General features: G+C 42.3%; 1 protein-coding gene across 1 annotated transcript in view; it reads right to left on the bottom strand.

The window, feature by feature from the left end:
* The window catches only part of CAPN9 (calpain 9), a 281,553-nt gene that overhangs the window by 211,433 nt on the left and 43,432 nt on the right, over window positions 1-26,688 (bottom strand). Inside the window, exon 2 of the mRNA XM_078649072.1 lies at window positions 5,419-5,488. Within this exon, the coding sequence (XP_078505198.1) occupies window positions 5,419-5,488 (70 nt within the window). The remainder of the gene's footprint in view (window positions 1-5,418; window positions 5,489-26,688) is intronic.

The following is a 26,688-nucleotide window of genomic DNA, read 5'->3' as shown; positions in this document are numbered from 1 at the left end:
AGCGCCTGACCATTTTGAAATTGATCTTTATCACCACCGCCCATCAGTTCTAACCATCTCCCATCAACTGACCACCTAACAGACCTCCTTCAATCCAGTGTTGCTTATTGCTTACGGATCTCTCCACTATCCTCAACTCTCTCAAGGCAACCTCTTCTGAAGATGATCTTTCCTTCTTCCATCAACAAATCAAGAAGAGGGCCTCACATCACTTCACCACATTGTCAATGCGTCCCTAAGCCAAATAATATTCCCAGACACCCATAGAGCAGATCAGATTCTTCTACTACTAAAGAAACCATCCCTGGACCCAGCTACTCCTACCAGCGTCTTCTCTATCTCCCACCTTCCATCACAGGAAGAATCATTGAGAAAACAGTGCCCTCACAGCTACAGGAGCAGATCAACAAGAGTCAATTTCTACAGAACTACCAATCAGGCATCATAGCATGAAGCAACACTGATACAGCAACACTGCAAGTAGTCAACAATACCTTCCTCCTGGATAACAAACCCTGCCTCCTTGTCCTGCTTGACCTCTCTGCATCCTTCGACAGTGCCAACCATCCAGCTCTGATTGACACCCTGAAATCATGCATGGGATTCTGAGGTACAATCTTGAAATGGTTCACATCTTGCAACACCAAGTAGCACCAGCCTTTGCAAAATCAAGGATATTCTACATCTCTTGCAAAGTTCCCTAGTGCTCCATACTCTCTCCCATCATCTTTAACCTCAAAATGGAACCCCCCGTTGGGTCCATTCTTGCAGGCAACAGCATCACGATCCATCTATTCAATATGCAGAAGGAACTGAACTCTGCCTAAAAATATTCTCAACCAACGAAATACAAGAACTCAAATCCTGTCTCAAACACATCCAATCTTGGATGTCAACTAATTTCCTGAAGCAGAACTCCACTACAACGGAATTCCTCTTGCCAACAGCACCAAACAACCTCAGATGGAAGCCCAGCTCTTCAAATTTAACCAACTAGGTTTTATTCCTCAGTTGACAGACCATGTAAAATCTCTGAGATTCACCCTTGACAGATACCTCTAGTTGAAGCAACACATCGCTAGGAAGATCAAGAGAGTTTGGCTCCAACATTCCCGCTTGAAGAAAGTGACACTGGTTCTCCTAGAAGATTACTTTAGAAGAACCATACAATATCTAGCCCCCTCTCATCTTGAAGGAGGTAATGACTTGCAAGCTATTCACGGTTATTATCACCCTAGTTCTCAAGAAATGCATCCTACAAGCAGCAGCATAGATCATCAAGGGCTCAAAGAAATTCAATCACAGCATCTCAACATTAAAAGACCTACACTGGCTCCCCAATCCTGTTTAGGTCATCTTCAAGACCAGCTGCATCACTTGTACAGGCCTCACCAATGAGATCCCAGCTTATTTGGCAAACAAAATAACCATGTCTGTGGTACTACCACAGATCAGACACCTGGAAATCACTACATTGGAGACGAAGTATTGCAAGGAGATAAAAAACAAAGAAGGCAGACCTTTGACATTCCTGCTTCCAAGATCTGGGACAGCATCCTTTTTGACATTAGATCAATACTGACTCTCCTACAGTTCAGAAAAAGCTAAAAACACACTTCTACAAGGAAAACTACCCCTGACAACATTTTACCCGTGGCCATCAACCATTTATTGTATCTTCCCAGGGATGGTGACCTCTGTTCACCACTACATTGCTGTCAAACTAGGTTTGCACTTTACAAATATCAGCACATACCTCCATACATACAAACCCAATGTATTGGTGTGGATGTTGAGATGGACGCCTTGGCTAGAAACATCTCACTGCAACATATGTGCCTGAAAAGGAGGGCACCTCTGCCCGCTGTCTGCTGCCATAAGCATGGTGCTTCATTCACATTTCTGCTCCTCAAGAATTACGTTTTTTTAGCTTCAGAAACATTTCATGCATGTCCTCCCTTCACTGAGAGGGCGGCAATGAGACATGCTCTGTGGCTTTAGTAGCTTACTTCCCTGAAAGGGTATATCCACCATGCCTTTGCATTGCAGCTGCCATGTAATAGGAGGAATAAGGAGTTCAGTACAGAGACGTTAGCATCTTCCATCCCTCATCTCCATATTGAAAATGCTAAATGAATTATTCAAAGATAAATATAGAAGCAGCAGGTTCAACCTGTTACGAATGTATGATGTTACATCGCGGTCTTCACACCGCGATATGTTTACAATGAAGTCCTTACTACGCAAGTTGTTAAAACGACTTGCGCTAGAGGGCACTGGACTTAGGAATAGTATGATTTACTATTCCAACTCCACCCTACGTAACAGTAGGGAAGGTGTTGGAATAGTAAATTATACTATTCCTTAGTGTATAGCGCTATCCAGCGCAAGTCGTTGTAACGCTATGTGTTGAAATGGCCATGTTGTGAACGTATCGCGCTGTGAAGACCGCGATGTAACAGATTTCTCCCACCTGTTACTATCTTTTAGGGCACTATAAATCAATATGAGCCTTCTATAGTTCCCTTGGTAGAGCGGAGGACTGTAGTGGTTTAGCAGGGATCCTTTGGTAGCTGCATGACTAGAAGGGTTGAGGCCAGATTGCAAAACATTTGCGACTGGCGCTATTATATGTCCTTGGTGGTAAGAAAGGTAGTGCATGGTGGAAACACATTTGACCATCGTATTTTGAAAACAGATTAGTGGGAATGGTAATATATGTGACAAGTATGTTTGTACATATTTGTGTTGTAGTTTGTTACAGAGGTTAAGTGATGTGTTGTTTTTGTGTGATGTTGTGCTAGAGTAGGAATCGTGACATCAGTGGAACCCAGGAGTCGGGATTCCAGAGGCAGCTAGTGGTAACTAATAAAACATGACTTGAATACTGTCTGTGTATGCGCGACTGCTTGTCTATTTGTGCCAAGTGCCTTTGTGTAATGTGTGCTCACCTATGTGGGTTGCACCCAATTCTGGTAAAGTACCACTCCGACCAAAAGGGAAGTAATTCCTGGTAACTTGTGAGTATCCATGACATGCTGTCCAAACACGGTTTAATTCTTGCCATGTCATAGTGGTAGTATTTCTTGGCAGATTGTGAGCAATCATTGCATGATGCGCCTTGTGACTCGGTTCTTTCCACCACTGACTCCTCTATCTGCTTCATCCAACTCTCTCTGTCTCACTTTCTTCTTTCCGCCTCACCATTCTCTCTCCTTCCTTTGCATAGCCTCATCCTTCTCTCTCTACCTGCTATGCCTCTCTCTGCCTCCCCTCCTATCTCTATCGCCTACTTCTTGTCCCCCTCACCCTAATTTCTGTCTGTCCACTTCTGCCCCTTTCCCTGCCTTCTGCCCTCTCTGTGCCTCCCACCCCCTCTCTCGATATCTTTGCCCTCTCTTTTTCCACCACCCCTCCTCTATTAACACCTCCCTTTCATCTCACGCTGTCCTCTCTGCCTCCCACTCATTGCTGTATCCCTGATCTCTTTTCCTTATCTGTCCTCTGCCACACCTCTCTCCAACTCCCCTCTTCTTTCCAAATCCACCTCCTTTCCAACTCCTCTAAGCCTTTCTCTCGCTACCTTATCCTTATTTTCTTCTTCCATCGACTCTGCAACCACTTTAATAGGACACACCACCACACACTGATAAGAACAATGAACACAACACTCACATGAACGCACAACAGAAACACATGTTAAGCATGCAGTGCTGCTGCACGTGCCGCAGCTCGTGCCTGGTTTTGTCTTCCACTGCTGTGCCGCTTCTGTGCATATATTGTTCCTGTTCTCAGTGCTCAATTTGAGCCGGTGGTTTCCGGTGCTCGGCAATGGCACTTCATTTTTGGCACCGGTACGTATAAAACCACCACATGGAGATGCTGTCTGTCTAATTTTGAATTGAGCACAAAGTTGTTTAATGTTTATGTATACATTGAAAATTACTAATACCAGCCAGTCAAGCAATTCTTATAGCTTTGGGAGGCCTGGAATAGTCAAAAGTGTCACCCTTGTTGAAGTGTCATGGTTAGTAGTTGATATTGCCAGTGCAGGCAGGGGCAGTGTGTGGTGCAGGCTGCAGGGGCCTCCTGAGGGGAACCTTGGCACTTATTTGTTTACAAATTAAGCACTGCCCGTTCTGTGATTGGCGGAGAGCATCCCTACGCGCTGCTACCCAAGTTCAGCATGCTCTAACAGTGCAACACTGCTGTCACCATCTGCACATCTCTACCGTTTATTTGTGTCCACAAGCTTAGACTTCTGCTGTATCTGTGTTGTGTGTTTGTAAAGGTTAGTAAAAGCCTTTAATCTGTATAAGAGCCAAAGCGAATGGCATTTGCTCACATGAATGTGCTACCTTGTGTCCTTCACCAACCACAACCAACCTTGAAAAAGGGGAAACATCCTTTACAACGCAACTTTTACCACCCAGTGCTGATACAACACAGGTTTACAACGAAAACCATTACAACGCATTACACTGGGGGGCGCTCTAGGATAAGGAATAAGTGTAATTTACTATCCAACACCTTCCCTAGTGTCCACGGGGACTGGAGTTGGAATAGTAAATTAAACTATTCACTATCCAGCACCCCTAAGTGTAATGCTTTGTAATGGTATGCGTAGTAAAACCTGCGTTGTAACAGCATGCGTGGTAAAAGCATGCGTTGTAACGTCGTACATCCTTGAAAAAGCATTGTTTTATACCGAACATGATCATCCATTATTAGTTTAATAGTATACTTATTTGTAGGAATTTCATTTTTGAACAGTGTGATAATGCAATACATTATGTATCTCAGATGGTAAACGACTTCCTCTACCATAATGCAATTGCAAAACAATGCATAAAATGCAGCGATATACATCCATCCTGGGTAGTAGGGGAGGTTTCTTGCGTTTAATTGAATCTGAATTTGAAGAATGACATATGCACAACAAACACACATGGCATCAACATGTACTGCTGCCTTTGACAAACTCTCTCTAAAAATAGTTTAGAAATCTGCTGCATCTGTTAACACATATGGTTTACAGGCAATGCTTTCAGCCAGGCACTGACACAGGATTCGGGAATTAAAAAGTAGAGCAGCTATGACTTATTAATATGAAGATAATGATACTTGACTTGGCACCTCAGTAATTTACCTTTGTTCTTAGAGACATTTGAAAGCTGTACAATAGTTTTGTTATTTTGTATGACCATGTTGTATGAGAATGTCAGTGGCACTTCACTGTGGGAATAATAATTTTAAAAAAAATAAAACAAAATATGCCAGGAATTAAAATGTCAATGTATTCATTTCACCAATTTTCTTTTACAACTTCCACCAATGTAGTACCAAACTTTAATGTGAATGCACTTCCCCTCAAGTTGGGTAAACAAAAGATTGAACAAGAAATGGATACCAACTCACCAAGATCTCCCTGGCAGATATCGGTTCTTGAGGCCCCTCCAAGAATGAACTCAGGGTTGCTGACAATTTGCTAGGAAAACAAAACAAAATTAAAAGAGCTGTTAATATCAGTGACTATGTTATCCCACCTTCTTTCCAGCCTGAACTTGGAGTTGTATGGCTAGACATGAGAAAATCATCTTGGACTCTGTGTCTGTGTTTGCATTTGTGTGTGTGTGCTTTTCTGTTAGTACTTAGGATATAAAATCACTTTTCAGCATTTTTTAGGTTTCGCCTAGCAGAGGTTGCAAACGAGCTACTGTGAGCTTCCAGTGCGCTTACAGCCCGCCCATTGCCAACAATTGGTTGGCTTTACTGTCACTCTTATTTGCTTCCTTCTTATTCAATAGATTGCCTTTCTCTTTTTGTGTTTGTACCTCCCCTGGAGCATAACTTATCATTTTGACTGGCTGAATTGTATCCTGCCCCTGCTTGTATTCAAGGAACTATGTTTTTCTTATTCAATAAGCACTCCATGAGACTGCATGTGTTTTCTGTCTTCTTCCTCGTGTGCTGCTCAACCCCTCAGTCAGCCTGCCCCACGCAATATTGAGCCCCACCCCTCCCAGCTTATCTGTAGAACACAGCAAAAGGGTTATTTTTGCTGGGGTATGGCTAAAAAGCAGACTTTAAAGGGTGTACTGATTTTATCTCCTACATTCCACATATATTTCATGGAAGCACAAGTTTTGTCTCGAGGTCTTTTAGGGTGCTGGGAGATGGGCCATTTACTGACATCTGAGGCAGACGATATATTGAGCTTGACACCGCTTCGGGAGGCCCATAAATTGACCATTACAGATAACAAAATGGCTGAATCCTGTGGAAAGTAAGATGGACCATAGCAAGCGTTTTCCCTTTACATTCTGAAACTTTCCTATTCTTTTTAAACTTCTGTTCAGATTTTCCTGAATGAAAAGTATTTAAAAAATAAACCATGTCATTTATAAAGATTGAAAAACTGAATGCAGTGTACAGTTTTGAGGTACCGTAAGATATGTGTGTTTTTCATCCAGTATTTTGATGTTTTCTTCTTTTTTAAATAATACTTTATAGACAAACATTGGCAAAGCAAATAAATCAGCTCTCGCATTATAAACGTGAGACGTATTGGCTTTGCCTTTGCGTGTTCATTTTGCTCTGCTTTGCAGACCAAATTTAGTTTCAGATAGAAGTAACAATCAAGAACCACCATTTGTCTCTTAATGTTTCCGGGATAAACGGAAGGAGGGAGGCTGGGTGCTGTAATTTGCACCAAGGGTGGTTATTTACACTAACCCTCACTGGCCACGCCCCCTTCTCAAGACTATCATAATGCGGGCAATGGGTTCAAAGTCTCGCTACTCCCCAGGCCTATCCCCCTGCTGGTACCTCCCTCACAAATGGTGAGATTTTGTTTGAGATTGGCAGGTCTGCAGTTGTATTTACGGGATCGTAGTACCTTTACTAATCCACCACTAATCCATTTTGGGTTCCGGAGTAGCGTGCTACTCACCGAAAAGCATTTCAACACCTTGTTAAGGGTAGTAGGCACTATATAAATACAATTACAACCCCACCATCATTTGGGTAGACAGTAGTACCACTACTCATTTTACTAGGCATGCTACTGACGGTTAAGAATTTCAACGGCTCCGGCTGTGTTCATTTTACTTTTTCAATTTTATTTACGTTTTTGTAAAATGCTTGAACTATAATTTGTAGTCTCCCATGGCTGGGACAGTGGGAGGTGGGGGGTGGTAGAGGACGAGACAGTGCTCCGCTACATAGGCAATTATGATATCACATCAGAATCTAACAGGCAAGTTCATATTTGAAGGTCTCTCTTGGTGGTACGCCAAAAGGGAAGAAAAAATACAATTCATTGTCCATTCTTGGGTGTCCATTCTTGGGAAATGTCATTGGAGGTAGCTTTTACACTCCAACATTCCAACATTCATTCCAGGTCATGTTATCAAAACCGAGGTTCATTTTTCACTGAGTGCCCCAAAAGTGCTAATAACCACTTGTCTTGTAATTATCTATATTCCTGGATTTCATGAAAATAGTCTTCTACTTGGGCATCGACCTAGAAGGCCCACATGGCAGGATGTCTGAGATCCCTGGGCAGGTATTGGTGTAGTAGAGCTCTAGACACTTAAAGAGTGTGTAGTTGGACCAACCTAGGATCTGATTTCCGGTTCCTGCTTGAGCCCCCACCTTTTTTGCCAGGGTCCTGTCCAGCTTTTTTTGAGCCTTTGGAGGATGTTGCTCTAAAGTTGCTGGCTTTGGAGATGTTGCTCTAAAGTTGCTGTCTGTAAATACTGTATTCTTGTTTGAGTGAGTTATGGGTTCCTGTGCACAAATAACCTTAACTGAGGAAATGGTACATTTCCCCTCACTCACTTTTGATCCTGAGGTGTTGCTGGGGTTCTGCTTTCACCAGGACATAGTGTTCTCCTTTCAGACTCAAGAATCTGAACAAATCCTTTCTGAAAGTGGGAATGTCAGATTGACCAACTCCACACGTCCTACACCATACATCCTATACCAAATCGCGGATTACCTAATTGCGAACATTTGGTCAGGCAATAGGACACCCACTCTAAGTAGAGGGATTCGTCCGGCCATTGCGTGGTATGTGATCTGGCACATGTAAAGATTTGGCTGACTATAGCGGGTAAATCTAGAGAGCGTCTTGTGTCCTTATGGACTGACTTCAAAGGTGCAGCAGTTTTCATAAATTTGTCAGTCAGCCACTTGGCTTTCAACTGTTACTTTGTGACACTCTATAGCCTGGACATGGGCTCTCGATTTTTGCATGTAAGTTCTACGTTTAGAATCTGAGTAAACTGATAGTTTTCTGTGGAATAACATATGCGCATGTTCCATAACTCTCGGCTCTGTATAATGTATGAGCAAAAGTGGCCCTGTGTGCTATTAACATCCTCAATGTATGCCCTCATTCAGTATGCTGTTTCATAGGGAGCTAGAAGTTAAGTTGTCTTCTACACAAAGTACCAGAATCCTTAGCCTCAGATGCAAGGAGTTTGACGAGGAAGAGGAGCAAGGGGTGACAATGACCGAGGCCCTGCAGGTGACCTGCTATTTTTTCTCATCACATCATTACACCTTTCAATGGTGTGGGTTTATGCTTGGGTATATGTTCTGAGGTCTGACCCCAATTAGGTACCATCCTATGGGGTGGAGTACAAAAAAACACTCCAGAAACATTTGGAGGGAAGGGGGGCTGTGAAAAAGAGTTACTTTTGCTTGAGTAACTAAGATGTCGGCACCCACGGGTAGATCTGTGTTAGGGGTAAGGCCTGCGACGAGGAAGAGTAGGAATCAGTGTAATGATTCAGTCCATTAGGGGATATACTGACAGCACCTATAAGAACACTTACAAGTGAGGAATTAAATGAGCTTCAGTGTGCCAATAAGGACCACAAGGAGGTCTCGAGGCCATTACCCAATATCATCTTCAGTATACAAAGTACTAGCTGTTCTTTATGCTGAATTGCTTGAATAGTTGTTCTTGTTGAGCACTTATACCACATGCAGGACTCCTTTATTAGACACTTTGTTATCACTGACTCTCCTTGTGTTCTTATGCAACTTTTTCTTGACAATATTTTAATCTTTGCGTCTCCCTTGTAGGTGAACTTGAGGTGGTGCACCTGGGTCCATTTGTTAGCATAGGTGTTTTTGGACATTTAGTGAACTGCTGTGGCAAAAATTCAAGTTGATTCCAGCCCTATCTAGAAGCTGGCTGTTTGCCTTTAGTGGTGATGTTTGATATTATTTGCTATTTTAAGTCTCCAACATATTTTCCAATGTATCCAATGGAAATAAGAAGTTGTGGGTCCACAAACGATATGCCTACTGGATTCAGTCGGAGACTTTTGTAACTCAATCACTCGATGATGAAGCATGTCACTAAGTGAGAGTTCTTTCAAGGAAAAGGTATTTTCCCTATATTCAGTGGGCCCACCCTAGATGACTCGAGGTTGGCGCTCTCTTCGATTGGGACACTGTGTATGAGGAGGGTGAGTCACGACCTCCGTTTCCCTCTCTCTTCCATCTCTTGATTTAGACCTTTCGTAACTTGTCAACTGGAATTTACGCCAAGAAATGTATACACTTCCTAATATGAAAGGGTTGGCCTAGTCTTCCTCTCAACATGAACATTTTCATTTAATTAGAAAATGGCAAGGTGTTTTCAGTCACTTAGAACTCATACTATACTTTTAATCAACGTTATAGTATGAGCACTTACTAGTCTTACTGTTATCCTTTCCACTTGACATCAACAGCTCCTCTCAGATGGAGACAAGGACATACCTCTGAACACACCCCCATTTGGAGGATTTTACTTCCCAAGGCTCACTTTCATGCTTCAAACAAGTCAAATGCCACCCACAGACCTCAATGTTATCACCATCCCTGCAAATCTTCCTCGTCCTCCAAAAATGTTTCATCTCCACTGATTTCAATGGACTCCCACTCAAAGCTACCTTCCTTGGAGATACAAAAGGTTGGTTGAGAGGCGTATTTGTAAGTGCTATATTTTGATTTACAGAACATATACTACTATTAAAAGCAAAGAGGCGCAAAAAATGAACAACACTACCCAAACTGGATTAATTGTGAACCAAGATCAGAAAGGTCAAATTAACACGTGATATTTTGAGGTTGCGTCCTATGAGAGGCCACTACGTTCAAGAAAATATTTCAACACATGCTATGTTCATAGGAAGTGAGCAAAAGTGGACTGTTGGACAGGTTCTGGCAAATCATCTGAAATGAGTAATTATCCTAATATCCGCCATTTTAGCGAATGGCTGCGGCACTTGATCGAGCAGTGCTTTATTGGCATAAGAATCAAGACGTGATGCTCAGCGAAAAGTGTAGAAAGTTTTAACCCCTTCGATGCTGGCCCGTTTCCGCCGCTGTGCGGTAAACAAACGAACAGGGCGGGGCCGTGACGAACCCCAGCCGTCATCCGCACACGAGCACCGCGGAGCGTGACGGCTGGGGTTCGTCACTAGCATGCAAGGGGTTAAGGGAACAGACCTCCTAGTAACAGACACTTCAGGTGTGCCAGAGCCCCCACAGACATGCAGCGGTTAGGATAAAAACATTAATCCTGACTGACAAAGGTAAGAATCAAAACCGAGTATGCAGAAAAACAGCTTTTCCAAGCTGGTTTGGCTGCCTTGTGAACACTTTGCTGAGCTGCATTCCTCCAAGTTCGGCTTCGTTCTCTCCCAGAATAGAGCAGAGGCCGGGTCTCTGAGTCATGCAAACAAAACCGGTTTTGTGGGAACTTGAAAGAATGCAGCTGTTGGGTAAAGGCACAATAAGGTAAAATATTGTCTCGTATTTGTAGTGCTGTGAGAACTGCCAGATTCATTCACGATCTGGGTATGTGTGCAGGGAAACATTAGATCCGAGATTCAGCTAGGCGGCTTTGTGTAGCTTTGTGCAAAGACTCAGCACCAAAAGGAAAATATAAAATGATATGGCATCAAATACACCAAGGAAACAAAGTCATTAGCTCTCATGGCAAAACGTAGCTCATACATATTTGTCCCGAGTCGCACATATATTTTGCTATGAACAGGGTGACTTATCCTTGTATTAATCTTAATTCACTCCTGAATTCCAGGGGTAAGCCAGGAATGCCCTTAGCTTACTGCTGTACTTTAGAAGCATGCAAAGAATAATACAAGAATAGGTCAAAGAAAAATGTTTGTGAATTGTACCCACTGACTTCAGGAAAAAAAATGAGGAGAAATTCGCACTATGAAAAAAGTGTTAAATGGAAAAGCATGCAGTTAAAGTGGCAGGCATGATGAACACAGCCAGAATTAAATCTTCACCAGATCATCTGCCTTGACAACAGAAAGGCAAGATGAAAGAAATATGGCAACTTAGTTTTTGGCAGTTAACTAAACAATGTATACACACAAGGGAGGCTACGAGGAGATTTAAAGAACCTGCTCAAAAAGAGCCCACGGGTCCTACTGGTAAATGTCCTGGGTGCGTTAAATGTGCTTACCGTGCTTGAAGGGGGATCCCTTTTAAAAGACGGTTCCCCTCACACACCAAAGGTGTCATGCTTCATCATAGGGGGTGCCTCCTCGCGTCAAGAACCAAGTCGGGACGCGGGCTACAACCTCCTTGCTATGAGGGAGGAGCTCAGGGATTTTTTTTATGAGAGGATGGTCTTAAAACCCTACGTGAGCTTGGTGTGTTTGAGGTAAGATGAAGTGCTAAGTGAATGGTGGTCATAACTGTCTACAAGGTTAGTTAAGACAAACTTTATTCTACTACCCTGTGCCAGGATTAAAAACAAATAGCTTGTAATGTAGCTGCCGACATTAGAGACAGTTGCATACGAAAACGATCGACATGTTTCGGCCTGTGGACCTATAAAAGTGGCATGGCCTTCATCAGGATAAAAGTAAAGCTACTGCAGAGATGGTGAGTGTGTGAAACAACAAACCTGGCACAAGGTAGTAGAATAAAGTTGATCTTAACTAACCTTGTAGGCAAATCTCTCATAAAAAAACACCCCATAGCTCCTCCCTCGTAGAGAGGGGGTTGTAGCAGTGTTTTTGGACCGCAGCAACCGCCAGAGATCCGCGATCCCTGTCGGTGGCGCAGCGGCACTGCCATGCATATTACGAGTTTCCCCACCACCAGCCTTTTCATGGAGGTGAGCCCACCATGAAAAGTCTGGCAGTGGGGCAAGAAAGGGGGCCCTACAGGGCTCCCTGTTGTCCCTGTGCATGGAGGTTCCCCCATGTGAATGCACCCCTGTTCATGCACGGCATGGACTGCTCAGTCCATGCCGTGCAGGAACATCCAGTAGCAGGGCAGTTATAAGGCTCACTATGAGCCTTTAAAATGCACTGCAACTGGACCGCCAAGCCTCCCGCCCGACACTGAAAATACTTGTAAAGTGGTGGGTGGGCGGGTGGCGGTTGAAGTTTGGCGGTCCTAGAGCTGGGCACTAGCATGGTGGCCCACTCCTGGACTGCCAAACTCGAAATCAGGCCCATAGAAATGCTAAGTTCCCTTAAACGTGCTGTGTGATTACAGTGAAAAGACTGCATTTTTTTATAACAAAGGCAATGTGAAATAAGTGATTTTCTGTTGAGTACATAGTCAGTAACAATTTAACAAACACTGTTTTTGTTCATCACTATAATCTTATTGATTGAAAGAAGTGTGAGAAGTGTGGCTCACTGGTTAGAGGCAGGTAAATTATACTCAGAACCGTTTTTTCCTCCAGTGCAGTGAGGATAAGCGGTAGATTTATACACATTTTTTATGTACTTCTCAGAATACACAGGGCCGTTACACGGAGAATTGTTACAATCCACGAGGGATCGTCTCAAAATTCTTTATTCCAAACGCCTCAACTAACAAGGTAACACAGAACCTCAGTTAACAGTGACAGTATTATTTTCCATCTGTCTTTTAGCAATTGTTTTATTCGCGATTGTTTACTTCACAGCAATCCCATCGATTCAAATCGAAGACCACCCAACTAGATTGGATCTTTAATTCACGGTATGACAACCAGTTATTCAGTTTACTCTGCATTCATGTAGTTTAAAGGACCGTTTTATAATCACAGTGTTATCACTAATTTCACAGGCGCCATTCGGAATATCTATTGATCCTCCGGTCTTGAACTCTTTCTAAGCACCATATGATAGTGAGCGTTATTGGTGAGTTTGTTCTCCTTTTGTCGTTTCATTTTCTGTCTTATCTTCGTCATTATTTGTGTGTCAACCACTGCTGTTTCACATTGTCTAACTTGGGACAGTTCATTAACTCCCCACCTTTTTTATCAGGAATCACACGGTAGTTTATGTTCCCCATAGTTTTTGGTAATATTGTTTCACAGTTGGGTATACAGGCAATTCAGGTATTCAAAAGTATAGGAATGTTTACACGTGTACACAACATCACACCGAAAAGAGGTTCCTCCCTAGGTTTCTGCACGTAGCAAATGTTATCAGTTGATGAACATCGTAAAATGTAAATTTGATTTTGTTAATTAATTAATGAATCACGCAGTGTTCCGAGAGCCTCAGGCTAAACATGTTCATTAAATTGTTTTACAGTGCCCCTGACGAAGGGATTTTATCCCGAAATGCATTGGGACAGGAGAATTTTCTTTTTTAAGTGATGGAGTTCAGTTTACATAACTCAGTGAATTGGACAAGTTGCACACTAAAGAAGCAACCAAGATTGTTTTTGAAACAATGAAAACATTTATCATGTATTTTTGAAAAGAGTTATACTAATAAATTTGTTGAAAACTTATAAGTATATGGATCTTAATTCAGATTACAACAAGCAGATGGATTTCTGCTAAAGGTAGTGCGGAAAGGGTCTATTGACGACAGTCACTAGTGTATATTCATTCATTCATTGTGGAGATAAAAACAACAAGAAATTGTGTTAAAGAATAAAAACTGAGGAAAAAGGAGTGCATTTCACATCCCTCAATCTACTTTCATACAAGCCAACGGTGAAATAGCACCCAACAAAGAAAAAGATGTCTTTCGACTCAATCTCAAACATAATGGATAATAAGGCGGAAACTAAAACATACACATCAGCCCAAGCCTCAGATATATATTCTTTAATATCAGAGATCCCGACCTTCGGCACACGAAGAGGTTCAGTAACCCAATCATTACGACAATTATTATTCATCTCCAGGAGAGCTCTCAACCAAAAGCTTCATGCATCGACGGTGGAGAAGTGTGGCTCACTGGTTAGAGGAGGCAGATCCTGAAGCAGAGGTCAGACCCGGGACCAGGGTTCAATTCCCGACGCGGCAGGGTCTTGAGCCCAAATATCCACGGACTCGATAATTCTCGTTTCGGTGCCTACTCGAATCATGGGTTCACACTCTGCAGCTCTGGGCATTAGCCTGCTTAATCTCCACTACGGCCCCCCTGCGGCGGGATGCCTGGCTTTCACCTTGGGGGAAGCCAGGACGGGTTCCCAAGGCAAGCGCCGAGATGCCTACGGGTGATCGAGCGCTATATAAAAACTAATAATAATAATACAATATCACAAAGTACAAAGAATCCCGCGCGGATTAAGACTCTCAATTAAACCCATGCTATACAAATTCCAATACAATAAACACTTCATGGACAAATGGTACTCTATTCTAAACAAGTGTTCCTTGGATTTAATATTATTATTGGTAGAGGAATTAGCGAAAACCATCAATGAGCTAGAAGAAGAGATCGATGTTTTAACGCAGGAAATTTCAAAACAATTGAAAGAGGATGAATTAACAGCAACTCTTAAAGACCTCAAAGACAAACTAGATAAATACGAGAAAGACACGCAAGAAATGAAACTACGCAAATTCAAGAGAGATACGATAGACTACAAACTCAATGAAGTCTACACATGGGCAGAAGTGTATGCTAGAAGAAAACCAGTACCCAAATTCGTATCATCCTCACAGGAAAGTGTAGTATCAGACAAAGACCTATCAGCATCTCGTCAACCATTAGTTGTTGTGGAGTCAAGAACCTCATCACAAACTGATGTAGCTTCCACCAGCACCACCAGTGCAGCATCTAAACAACAGAGTTTTTTAGATCAGGTACCGTTGGCAGGAAAACCTCCGGAAACAATAGAAAGCACAAGACCCGCCGTGGAAAGGGACACAGTAAGTCAGAACTTGAGAAGCAAAAAAGGAGTCTAGCAATCAACATTTCATCAAAAAAAACTCAGTAAACAACAACTACAAGTACTAGAAAAAGGCACTGGATTCGTTCCTACATATCAAAGTAATAAACTAGAGACTGAAATCGCTGTTTTCAAATTCATGAGGGTATTGCGATTGAGACATTTTTTTGAAAACATAGTACCATCTATGCCTGAATTCATACAAACCAGGACAGACGCAGAATACAAAGAATTCAAAGAACCCAGCACATATATGGCACCAATTTCACACAAAGTTTTGGATATTTTTGAGATCTTAGTTAAACAGGATTTTCAACAAATCAATTGGCACCAGCACCAGAGAACCAATCTGAATAAACACGAAATGGCCATTCTCAAAAAATTAGCTGAAGAGCCGTCAATTACGTTAAAAAGAGCAGACAAAGGAGGAGCTTTAATCATTATGGATACTTCCTTTTACAACACTAAGGTTGAAACTCATATCCAAGATGAAACTACGTATTTAAAACTTCAACACAATCCCATCCAAGAAATTACTAAAACATTGGAAGTAATTCTAAATCGGGCTCTGGAAATGGAATGGATCAATGACAACACTAAAAAATTTCTGACAGTGAAACATCCGCGGTGTCCTGAACTATATATGCTCCCGAAAATTCACAAAAATGCCACAGATCCACCAATGAGACCCATAGTCAGCGGCTGTGGGTCATTGTTTGAACCGTTGGGAGTATACATTGATGAATTCCTCCAAAGTTTTGTACAAGGTTGGGAAACATACATAAAAGACACAGGTCACTTTCTTCAACTTCTCAATGAAACCACCTTGGTTGATAACGATATTATTCTATGCACGATCGATGTAACATCTTTGTATACTTCTATTCCTCTAGCTGAGGGTCTGGACGCATGTGAATGGGCATTGTTGCAATTATCTAATCTAAAAGCAAACAAAGTATTCATTCTTGAACTGCTTCAATTTTGCCTACAACATTCATACTTCAAGTGGAATAATGAATACTACCTACAGATCAGCGGAACCTCAATGGGTTTTTCTGGAGCTCCTTCTTTTGCTAATACATTCATGGCCAAGTTTGAGAATGATTTTATCATAACGAACGAGGTCTGGCAAATGTATACTATCTTCTACAAACGGTTCATAGATGATATTTTTTTACTATGGAAAGGCCCAGAAACTCTTCTGATTGAAAAGATCCAAGAACTCAATCAAAGAAATCCGAGAATTCAATTCACTTACACAATTAGTAAAAAAGAAATACCGTACCTAGACGTTCTGGTACAAAAGCAAAACAACACACTGGAAACGTCGGTTTATCACAAACCTACAGACAGAAACAATACGTTGGCTTACAATAGCTTTCATCCAAGGAATCTTCTGCGAAACTTACCATATTCGCAACTCATACGTTGCAAAAGAATAGCATCAACTTCACAAGCTCTAGAAACAGAAATCAGTAATCAAAGACAAAGATTCGCAGCTAAAGGATATCCTAATGATGTCATACAAGCAGCAGAGGACAAAATTACAGAAATTCCAAGAGAGCAACTGTTACAAACCAAGATCAAACCAAGAATGGATCGTCAAGTGTTTGTAACTAAATATTCTACTCAAACAAAAGTAATCAAAAATATTATTAATTCCAGATGGGAATTGTTACAAAAGGAGGAAGATTTCCGTGGTATTTTCGACAAGAAACCCGTGTTTGCTCACACCAGACACTCCAACATACATGAAATAGTCACACGTACTGTAAGGGACACAGAATTCACAAGCCCCTCCAAAGGGATGCAAAAATGTTATAACTGCACTCACTGCAACAATGTAATGGAAGGACAATACATACAGCATCCCCAAACTGGCAAAAGAATCAAACTAAGACAACAAACGAATTGCAATTCATCACATGTGATTTACAGCATCAAATGTCCGTGTGGAAAACTGTACATAGGCAAAACGGAGCGAAAGATAAAAGTGAGAATCACAGAACACAAAAGTCGAATACGAAACAAGACTCTAACCTCAAGCTTGGTATCTCATTGGACAGAAATGAAACATACAATCCCCCAATTAAGATTTCAAGTTTTGGAACAGATTCAACAGAAACCTGATCGAAACAACGAAAATCTGTTATCACGGAGAGAGATTTGGTGGATTGATTTTTTACAAACCCAAACTCCGAAAGGACTCAATGATAAAATTGACATGTTATGTTTTTTATAAAAGATTGGATTTGAACAAATCGTACATCTATCTTCAATAGAGCATTTTTTCCACAGATTGTAGAATTGTTCATGGAATAGTATAGGATTTAGGTTTACTCCGCAGTCTTAGTTTACTTTCCAGAGATTAAATAATGGGTTCTCACGCAAGGACAAAATAATATTCTATGTGAATTGAATTAGCTCCATGTGGATGGGAGAACCTCTATGTACACACAGCATGATATTTACCTATAGAATTAACTACATACACATTTTACATTATCGTTTTTCTAATCTGGAATTATATTATTTCTTGCACCGTCTTTCACTCTTGTTCATTCTTTATTGGCTTGCGCGTTATCAGATCTTACTAGAACGCAACTCAAGATTTATTCCATGTCCACAGTTCACTTCTTATTTAGCATCTAGTTTCTATCCAACAATCAGTGCATTCCGCATTTTTTGCACGTTAAGAATCAGCAACAGAGGTTAGTCAGAATTATCGTAGTACTCTTTTTCTCGTTTCGAGTTAGAATTCTTTACATATATTTTTTCTTGCTCGGGTTATTTCCATAAATCAGCGCAGATCACTTCCACAGTCTGTTGTCTATTGTCATACCATCGAGTCGTAGACATCCTAGAGTAACGTCCACTGTTTTCCACTCTGGTGGTCATTTAAATCTTAGCGGACCACTTCTGTAGTCCGTTGTCTATTGCTACACTATCGAGCAAGGAGAGACTCTGGAAGAACGCCGTGTAACTTTCAACCTCGGACGTCGACTGGGCAACCAGCAGCTTCATTTTTCAGGTATTTATGTCATGCAATAGACAGAATACAGATTGCAGTTTCCCGCAATCGTAGTTTTATACACATTCTCATATATCTTCTTAAATTGTTTTCTTTATTCAGGACCTGCAAGCTAACATTACCAGTGCATTTTCAGTAGACGCTCCACCCTGCACGTTGAGTTGCCGCGTTCGCGGTTTTTTCAGCCTGTTCACGCTAGGTAATTGCTCATTTCTGTCCTTAAACCACCAAGGTCCTACACGGAATTATTCGTCTGACCATATTTTTTACCTTATCTTGCTTCCTTAGCACCCCTAGACCACAGTATCCAAAACTATTACGTGATAACAGCCGTCAGCACGACATCGCTAGCTACAAACAGGTAAATTATACTCAGAACCGTTTTTTCCTCCAGTGCAGTGAGGATAAGCGGTAGATTTATACACATTTTTTATGTACTTCTCAGAATACACAGGGCCGTTACACGGAGAATTGTTACAATCCACGAGGGATCGTCTCAAAATTCTTTATTCCAAACGCCTCAACTAACAAGGTAACACAGAACCTCAGTTAACAGTGACAGTATTATTTTCCATCTGTCTTTTAGCAATTGTTTTATTCGCGATTGTTTACTTCACAGCAATCCCATCGATTCAAATCGAAGACCACCCAACTAGATTGGATCTTTAATTCACGGTATGACAACCAGTTATTCAGTTTACTCTGCATTCATGTAGTTTAAAGGACCGTTTTATAATCACAGTGTTATCACTAATTTCACAGGCGCCATTCGGAATATCTATTGATCCTCCGGTCTTGAACTCTTTCTAAGCACCATATGATAGTGAGCGTTATTGGTGAGTTTGTTCTCCTTTTGTCGTTTCATTTTCTGTCTTATCTTCGTCATTATTTGTGTGTCAACCACTGCTGTTTCACATTGTCTAACTTGGGACAGTTCATTAACTCCCCACCTTTTTTATCAGGAATCACACGGTAGTTTATGTTCCCCATAGTTTTTGGTAATATTGTTTCACAGTTGGGTATACAGGCAATTCAGGTATTCAAAAGTATAGGAATGTTTACACAACATCACACCGAAAAGAGGTTCCTCCCTAGGTTTCTCCCTAGGTTTCTGCACGTAGCAAATGTTATCAGTTGATGAATATCGTAAAATGTAAATTTGATTTTGTTAATTAATTAATGAATCACGCAGTGTGCCGAGAGCCTCAGGCTAAACATGTTCATTAAATTGTTTTACAGTGCCCCTGACGAAGGGATTTTATCCCGAAATGCATTGGGACAGGAGAATTTTCTTTTTTAAGTGATGGAGTTCAGTTTACATAACTCAGTGAATTGGACAAGTTGCACACTAAAGAAGCAACCAAGATTGTTTTTGAAACAATGAAAACATTTATCATGTATTTTTGAAAAGAGTTATACTAATAAATTTGTTGAAAACTTATAAGTATATGGATCTTAATTCAGATTACAACAAGCAGATGGATTTCTGCTAAAGGTAGTGCGGAAAGGGTCTATTGACGACAGTCACTAGTGTACATTCATTCATTCATTGTGGAGATTGGCCGCTCCTCCCCTCCCAGCACACCCTTGGACAAGTACAACAAGAAATTGTGTTAAAGCATAAAAACTGAGGAAAAAGGAGTGCATTTCACATCCCTCAATTCACTGGTTAGAGGCGGCAGATCCGTAAGCAGAGAACGGCCCGGGACCAGGGTTCGATTCCCGACGCGGCAGGGTCGTGGACCAGGGTCAGCGGACTCGATAATTCTCGCCTCGGTGCCTGCTCTAGTCAGAAACCACACTCGGCAACTCTGGGCATCAGCTTGCCTCATCTTCACAACGGCCCCCCCAGTCCGCCGGGCATGCTTGGTCGCACCTTAGAGATACCCATCAGGGACCATCTTTCAGGGTGAGCCAGGACGGGTTCCCCAGCGGTCGAAGCGTGGAGATACTCCTCCGGGAGTCGATTCCTAGTGCTATATAAACCCACAATTAAATTAAATTAATTAATTAAATTAAAGAGGCAATTACAATATATTATGAACTTCAGGGTTTCCTAGAGCAATGGTCAATTTTCACTCCCCAATGTATTCTTTTAGATGAGCCGTCTGTTCTAGTTATGTAAACCCTTTAGGATATAGATAACATATCCTAATCTGCAGAGTAAGGAGGAGAATGCCTTCCACTCAATCTCTGTGAAAATGGTTGGAGTTCCGGATTGTTATGTACACGTTTCCCTTACCTAATGGCTAAATAATTACGTCTGAAATGCTCCTACTAGAAAGGAGCTAAAGCTGTTTGGTCTGGTGGAGATAAGCAGGTGACAACATGCAGGGAAGACGATTTTCTTTCACCGCCAGACTGGCTCCAGGGCACTTCAACAGCGTCATCACACAGAGAGAGGCGATGACACAAACCACTAGTAGGTGCAAATACAACTCACAAATGCAAGCAAGTGTATAATGCTAGCCCACCCCACTCTTTTCCCCTTGTATCCCATCCTATTTACTACCCAGATGCCTCTCCTCTCTCTCCTTCGAAGCTGGTCACTGTTTTATGCTCAGGTTCTAGCTCATATTAAGTTCGTTTTGGTTACCAAGTAGCACCTTATTTATTTATTTTATTTCTACGTTTTATATAGCGCTAGCTAGACCAGAAGGTGTCATAGCCCTCTACATGTAATACGAAGTCTTATGAATGAAGTACATGCATAAATACAGATAAAGAAAGTCGTTTGGCTGCCAAGGTAGTTACAGTATGCAGAAATAGGAGCACCGTGAGCTAAAAGAGTACAAGACATAGTAGACAGCTGAAACAATAAATGTACCGCTGCGCCAGGTCGAGTCCGAATGCCCTTGAGGTTTGGGCAACAACTCCTGTGCATTGTACCCCGGCTCCTACAGGGTAGACCCCAAAGAATCTCCATTTTGCCTGTGGTATTCATTGATTTCTGCTTCAGCCTCTTCCCATTATATATCTCATAGAAGAGGGACCTCTAACATTTTCTATCATAGAGCTCTTTGTGTTCAATGGAAATCATCCCGATCTAATAATATTATTAGAGTTGCAATAGTGTCCATATCAACAAGATTACAACAGTGGCCATCATATACAAGGTTACCACCAGTGATCACCTCAGTGCATAACGCATAGTTTCCAGCACTAATGTAAATAAAATGCATTGTCACTGTGGAATGCCTCTACATGGGTAATACAGAACAACCACTGTGCTGCCCCCCTGGCAACAAGTTAATAATATTAGTAATAAATTGTCCCAACGCTGCATGATTTATCACACCAATATCAGCTTTAAATATATTTTGGAAATGCAGCCTTTTTTTTTTTACATGCATCAGCTTATGAGTTCTGAAACTACACAAATTTGTGTTATAAATACACACTTTTCAACTGTGTCAAACATATATTAATTTAAGAAAGCAAAAGTTGATAATTGATTGTGCTTTTCTGTATACGGCAGAGCTACTTACGGGTAGTTGGAGAGCTACCCATAAATCATGAGCTACTCTGCTCGTTGGAGAAGCCAGTCACGGATGCACTAATGTGGCGTCTTAAGTTGTCCTTGGTCTGGCACCATCTGTTTCAGGGTAGACCTCTGATACCCACAGCTGTGGTGTCTGTGGCACGCCCAATGTCCACCTCCACCACCATTGTACACGTAGACCATAGATATATGGTTTAAAATTAGATCCGACCTAACCAGTTGTAAATACATAACTTGGTTGTTCTTGGGTCGTATCATTTCCACTTCTGGGTGGGCCCTCGTTGAGTTGCTTCTGAAGGTCTCGTCATTTCTGCTCACGGGCCTACACACGGAATAATGTTTTTTTGATTTCCGGGATCAAACACGCGAGGCTTCGATACTGGCCTCTCTCAACCAAGAGCCCCTCATCGAGTCAACATTGGCTATAACGAACTTATGTATTTTAAGTACATGCTAAAGTGACTCGCATCTTTCTTCTTCATGCTTCTACCACAAGCTTGCTGCACCAAGTCTCAGGCACATTTTTGTAAATCACAATACTTCAAACATAAACCCCCCTGCTTACTCAACCACCCAGACAGCACTGAGTAATAGTGTGGGAAAGTGCAATCCAAATGATACATTGCAATACAATGCAAGACAAGGGTGCTGCTTATTAATGGGCTAACTAAGGGATGTGTCAGTAGAAAATGTCGAAAGACTTCCCCAGCTACTTCAAATACAGTTAAAATTAGGATGGTTTAACTAAAGTAAAAATCACAAAATGTTGACAGACAGCCCTTAGAGAAAAATCAAATAAATCAATCTATGTATCTATCTATCTATCTATCTATCTATCTATCTATCTATCTATCCACCTCTCAGCTAGACATTTATCGGCATGTACATTATGAACCCAAGCTTTCCTGATAAAAAATATTATTATCATCCGACTTTGACCCACAGCAAAACAAAGAAAGGGAGAAAGAAGGAGGAAGGGAAATATAGGAAAGCAGAGAAAACGAGAGAAAACAGGAATGATAAAGAAGTTAAAGGAGTGAGATAAAGAGACAAGGAGCGCAGGGTGGTGGAAGAGAGGAGTGGGTGGAGGAGTCATGACTGAGTAGCCTTTATTTGGAAACCCTCATGTTTGACAGCAAGGGCGATTGGCTCAGAAGAACGTTGGACCCCACCTTATTTTTCCACAAATTAAGCACTGTAGTGTCATGAACTTTGACAGCAAATGAGTTTTAGCTACACACAAGAACTGGTTTTGCGGCATATTTGCTCACGGGGACAGCCCCTTCTCGACCTCTTTGGGAATAATAGACCATCAGCGCACACCCCAAGGGTGTCATCTTTTCCCTATTTCATCTTGTAGTCGTAAAACCACGGGTGTGTCGGGAATGCAGATTTGTAAGGTGGATGCTTGTGTTGAGTGACAACTCAGACCAACACCCATAGCCTCCAGGGTGCAGCAGCTAACCTGCGACCCGACTCTATTGTCACGCTTGCCCAAAAAAAAACAGAAAAGGGCAGAGCTGCACAAGTATTTACAATTTACATTCCGTAATGGCCGAAAAAGGAAGAGAGGAGAAGAGCGGCGACGTGATTCAACTGCAGTGCTATCCCGACATCTAACATGCAGAAGGCAGTGACGTATCGTAAAATGTCCCCCCCCCCCCCCACTTCAGGATCTTGAGAGCCGGGACGTTTACTCTCCTATATCTCACAGATATCCATTGGTCTTGGGCAGAACGAGTGACCCCTTGAATGGGTCAGCCCCCCCCCCCCCCCCCCCCGCACCGCAAGGGCCTGTGTTACGGCCCAGGCAGGAACTCAGTGCGTGCTGAAGTGTTCGCACACACACATTTTTTCATCAATTTAATATTCAAATGCGTATAAAGTAGTGAGCGTTGAGCACCCTGGGTGAAGGCACTGTGAAAAAAACGCCTGGGAATGTAATGCATGCTGTGGGCCACCCCAGGTGGCCAACAGCTGTGAGCTGCTGTCGTGGATGAAGGGGGTGCTGTAGCCGGGTCCCTCTCCGCGCATTCGAATATGGCACAGCTAGCTCGGGTGGGATGTGTGCTTAGGGCAGGAGCTGCTCAAACACCAGACCCTGTTTTCTCAGGCTCGTGTGTAAGGCCAAAAACGATGCACAGCTGGCTTGGAAAGGGCTGGGCCCAGAACCTGGCCGCAGGCCAGCCCCCCTGCCCAGAAGCCACTGCTCAAGGTCAAAGTCCATGCAAAGACGGGTGGGTAGGGATGTGAGAGGATGCTACTCGGGCTAAGAGTCATGTGCTGCTGGAGTGAGTGAGATGGGACTGTGTGCAGTTTATCCTTCACCACAAATCTTTATTAAAAAGTTATGTTTACGTTTTCTCATAATAAATTAGCATATGCTTTTAAAGCCCCAGAAATTCAAAACTACAGTTTGAGTGATTTTGTGCGTACAGTGAAAGCCCTAAAACCCACTGAAATACCCTAAGGATGGTATACAGCGGAAACTATATTTTCCGCCCCAGCGAGATACAGTGGAACATATTACATGGTCATGAAATGTTTGGTGGGCACGGGCTAGGAAGAGGTTGCACTTTCCATGCTCCTGGCTGTGGTGTTCATGCAAGGGTCTATCTGACGCCACAAAACTGTCCACGGGTCTAAATCAATTACCAAAATCTACCTCGCTGATGAATCAACTCAAAATCTAAACACCATAAGAGACCTCATTAGAAGTATGGATAACCATCAGTCACCAACCGGTGCCACCCTTAATTATCATCTGGGTCTCTGCTTGACATTTCCATAGTGAAACGTTTGATGGTGAGCCTGGGACCTGTTCATCGTGTCCCACGCCAACCTACGAGTCACTGGATGTCCTACAAATATGAAATGATTATCATTTACGATGGGAAAAACTATATTGCAGTGCGAAACTCAATAACAAAAAGTGAATTCAAATTGGGCAAATGAGAGAAAAATTATATTTATTAATATTGCTCAGTGCCCAAGACTAAAAACAGTGCAAAAAGAGACAGCTTTCAACAAATAACTGCCATCGTTAATTATGGGGTCGACATGTTTCAGCAAAAAAGAGGAAAAGATATCCTCTGCCTTCCTCAGGACCTCAATATAATTGCTACTGCACTGTGCACAAATAATAAGTTAATAAAAATCGTACAAGCATGTCACCTGGGATCCTAGGTGTACATCATATCCTCTGCACCGCTCTGACCGTCTGTACTCCAGACGGTCATCCGACCTCCCTGAGACGGTTTGGATGACCGTCCCGAGTACCGACGGTCAGAGCGGTGCTTCGTCTCCCTGAGCCGCAGCCAGGTGAGGTGAGGTTTAATCCTCCTGCTGAGTAGTGGTCAAGCAAGTCCACGTGCAGTTGTGTGTAGTACATGTTGAATAGGGGGATTATGTTCACGCCAGGCCTTTAAACATTCCCTAGGACCCTTTAATTGTTTGTGTTATTTGTTTCTATCTGACTCCAGCCTACTTGCAGAAAAAAACGATGGATTTAGGCCCAGACCTCTGTACTGGGGTGAATGCATGACATTATTCTGCATTCTGTCCATCAATTTTTCTTTTTGCATACCTACAGAAAAGGCAGACAAAAGGAAGGCACTTGAGACTTATGTTTAGAAATATAATACACCACTTAGGACAGTCCTGCTCGTGCCCCTTGCAGTGCAAAAACTCTTGTCGGTATAGATAAACGCTAGTCACCATCACTACTCACACTACTAAGTGCGGACCAGAATGATCAAATAAATGTTTCATAAAATGTCTCACCTAAAATACTTTGCAGAAATCTACCTTTACTGCAATACACGGATGATACAACATTATTAGACTAAACAGCAACCGGGCTACAAGGATCCTTGACTAGCCTGGCGGATTATTGCAAAATCAACAAGCTCAGCATCAATACGGCCAAAAGCAAGATCTAGGTTTTTGGTAAAGAAAAATCAGTAATAGGGCCTGGTTTGTAGATGGCCAGAAAGTGGAGAGTGTCAAATATCAAGTATCTGGGAGTCTAGCTAAACGAACCTGACCTCCTAAAATTTCAGATTGAGGCCCTGGCAGCAAGATCGAGTGCTCTCCCTTTTGCTTTCTAGCGCCAGCTCAAGAATCTGCTAGATCGGGATCCTGCAGCCGTCTGCAAAATCATTGAGTGCAAAATCATGACCATGCTCACTTATGGCTGTTTTGTGTACCCCAATCGCATCTTTAGCAGGTTGAACTGGGCGCATTTCAGTGCTACACGCGTTTACTCAAGTTACCTGCGCAAATTCGCCTCGAGATCAACCTGGTCCGCCAAGAATATGCACTGAGTGCAAGTTTTCTTTGCATCTGTGTCAAATTGTCAACAGCAGTGACGGGGCCTCCAGAGCAACTTTTGTGGGATATCATCAAGGCTACCTCCTCAGACCTACATATGTTCCATTATACATCTACCGATCAGCCCGCCGCAAAGGGTCTCCTGTGAAATGCTTGCCCTACAAAAAACCTCTCACAACTTCTGCTGAAACAAGCTGGGCTACTTTGAGCCCTTGAGGGCCTACAAAGCATCCACTTGAAAAGCAAAGCTCATTCAACAGCTGACCTCTGTGAACCTAAAATTCTTCCGGACATATCTATCCTGCCCCACAAATTACAGCATTGAGGTCCAACTCTTGCGCCTGCGGTTAGGTGTGATTCGGCTTAAGGGATACAAGTATGGACAGATAACAAGGACTCAGGAGGTTTTCTGTAGGGCCAGCGGTGCTACAAAGGAACCCCAGCTTTACATGCTCTGTCTTTGTCCACTCCTGTCCAATCACAGCGTCTTTGGCTTTTCCTCATCTTTAGACAACTCAATGTAAGGGTCTGCAAGGCGGTTGTCATAGAATATCTAAAAGGGAAATCAAGCCAACTAGCACCAAGATTCATAACATTTAGAACAACTGTGTCATTACTGGTGAGGAATGCGACAACAGGATGCTAG

This window comes from Lissotriton helveticus, chromosome 6 (assembly GCF_964261635.1).
Source record: "Lissotriton helveticus chromosome 6, aLisHel1.1, whole genome shotgun sequence".
Lineage (NCBI taxonomy): Eukaryota > Metazoa > Chordata > Amphibia > Caudata > Salamandridae > Lissotriton > Lissotriton helveticus.
The sequence above is the reverse complement of the archived record's forward strand: the minus strand, read 5'-3'. Positions and strand labels throughout refer to the sequence as shown.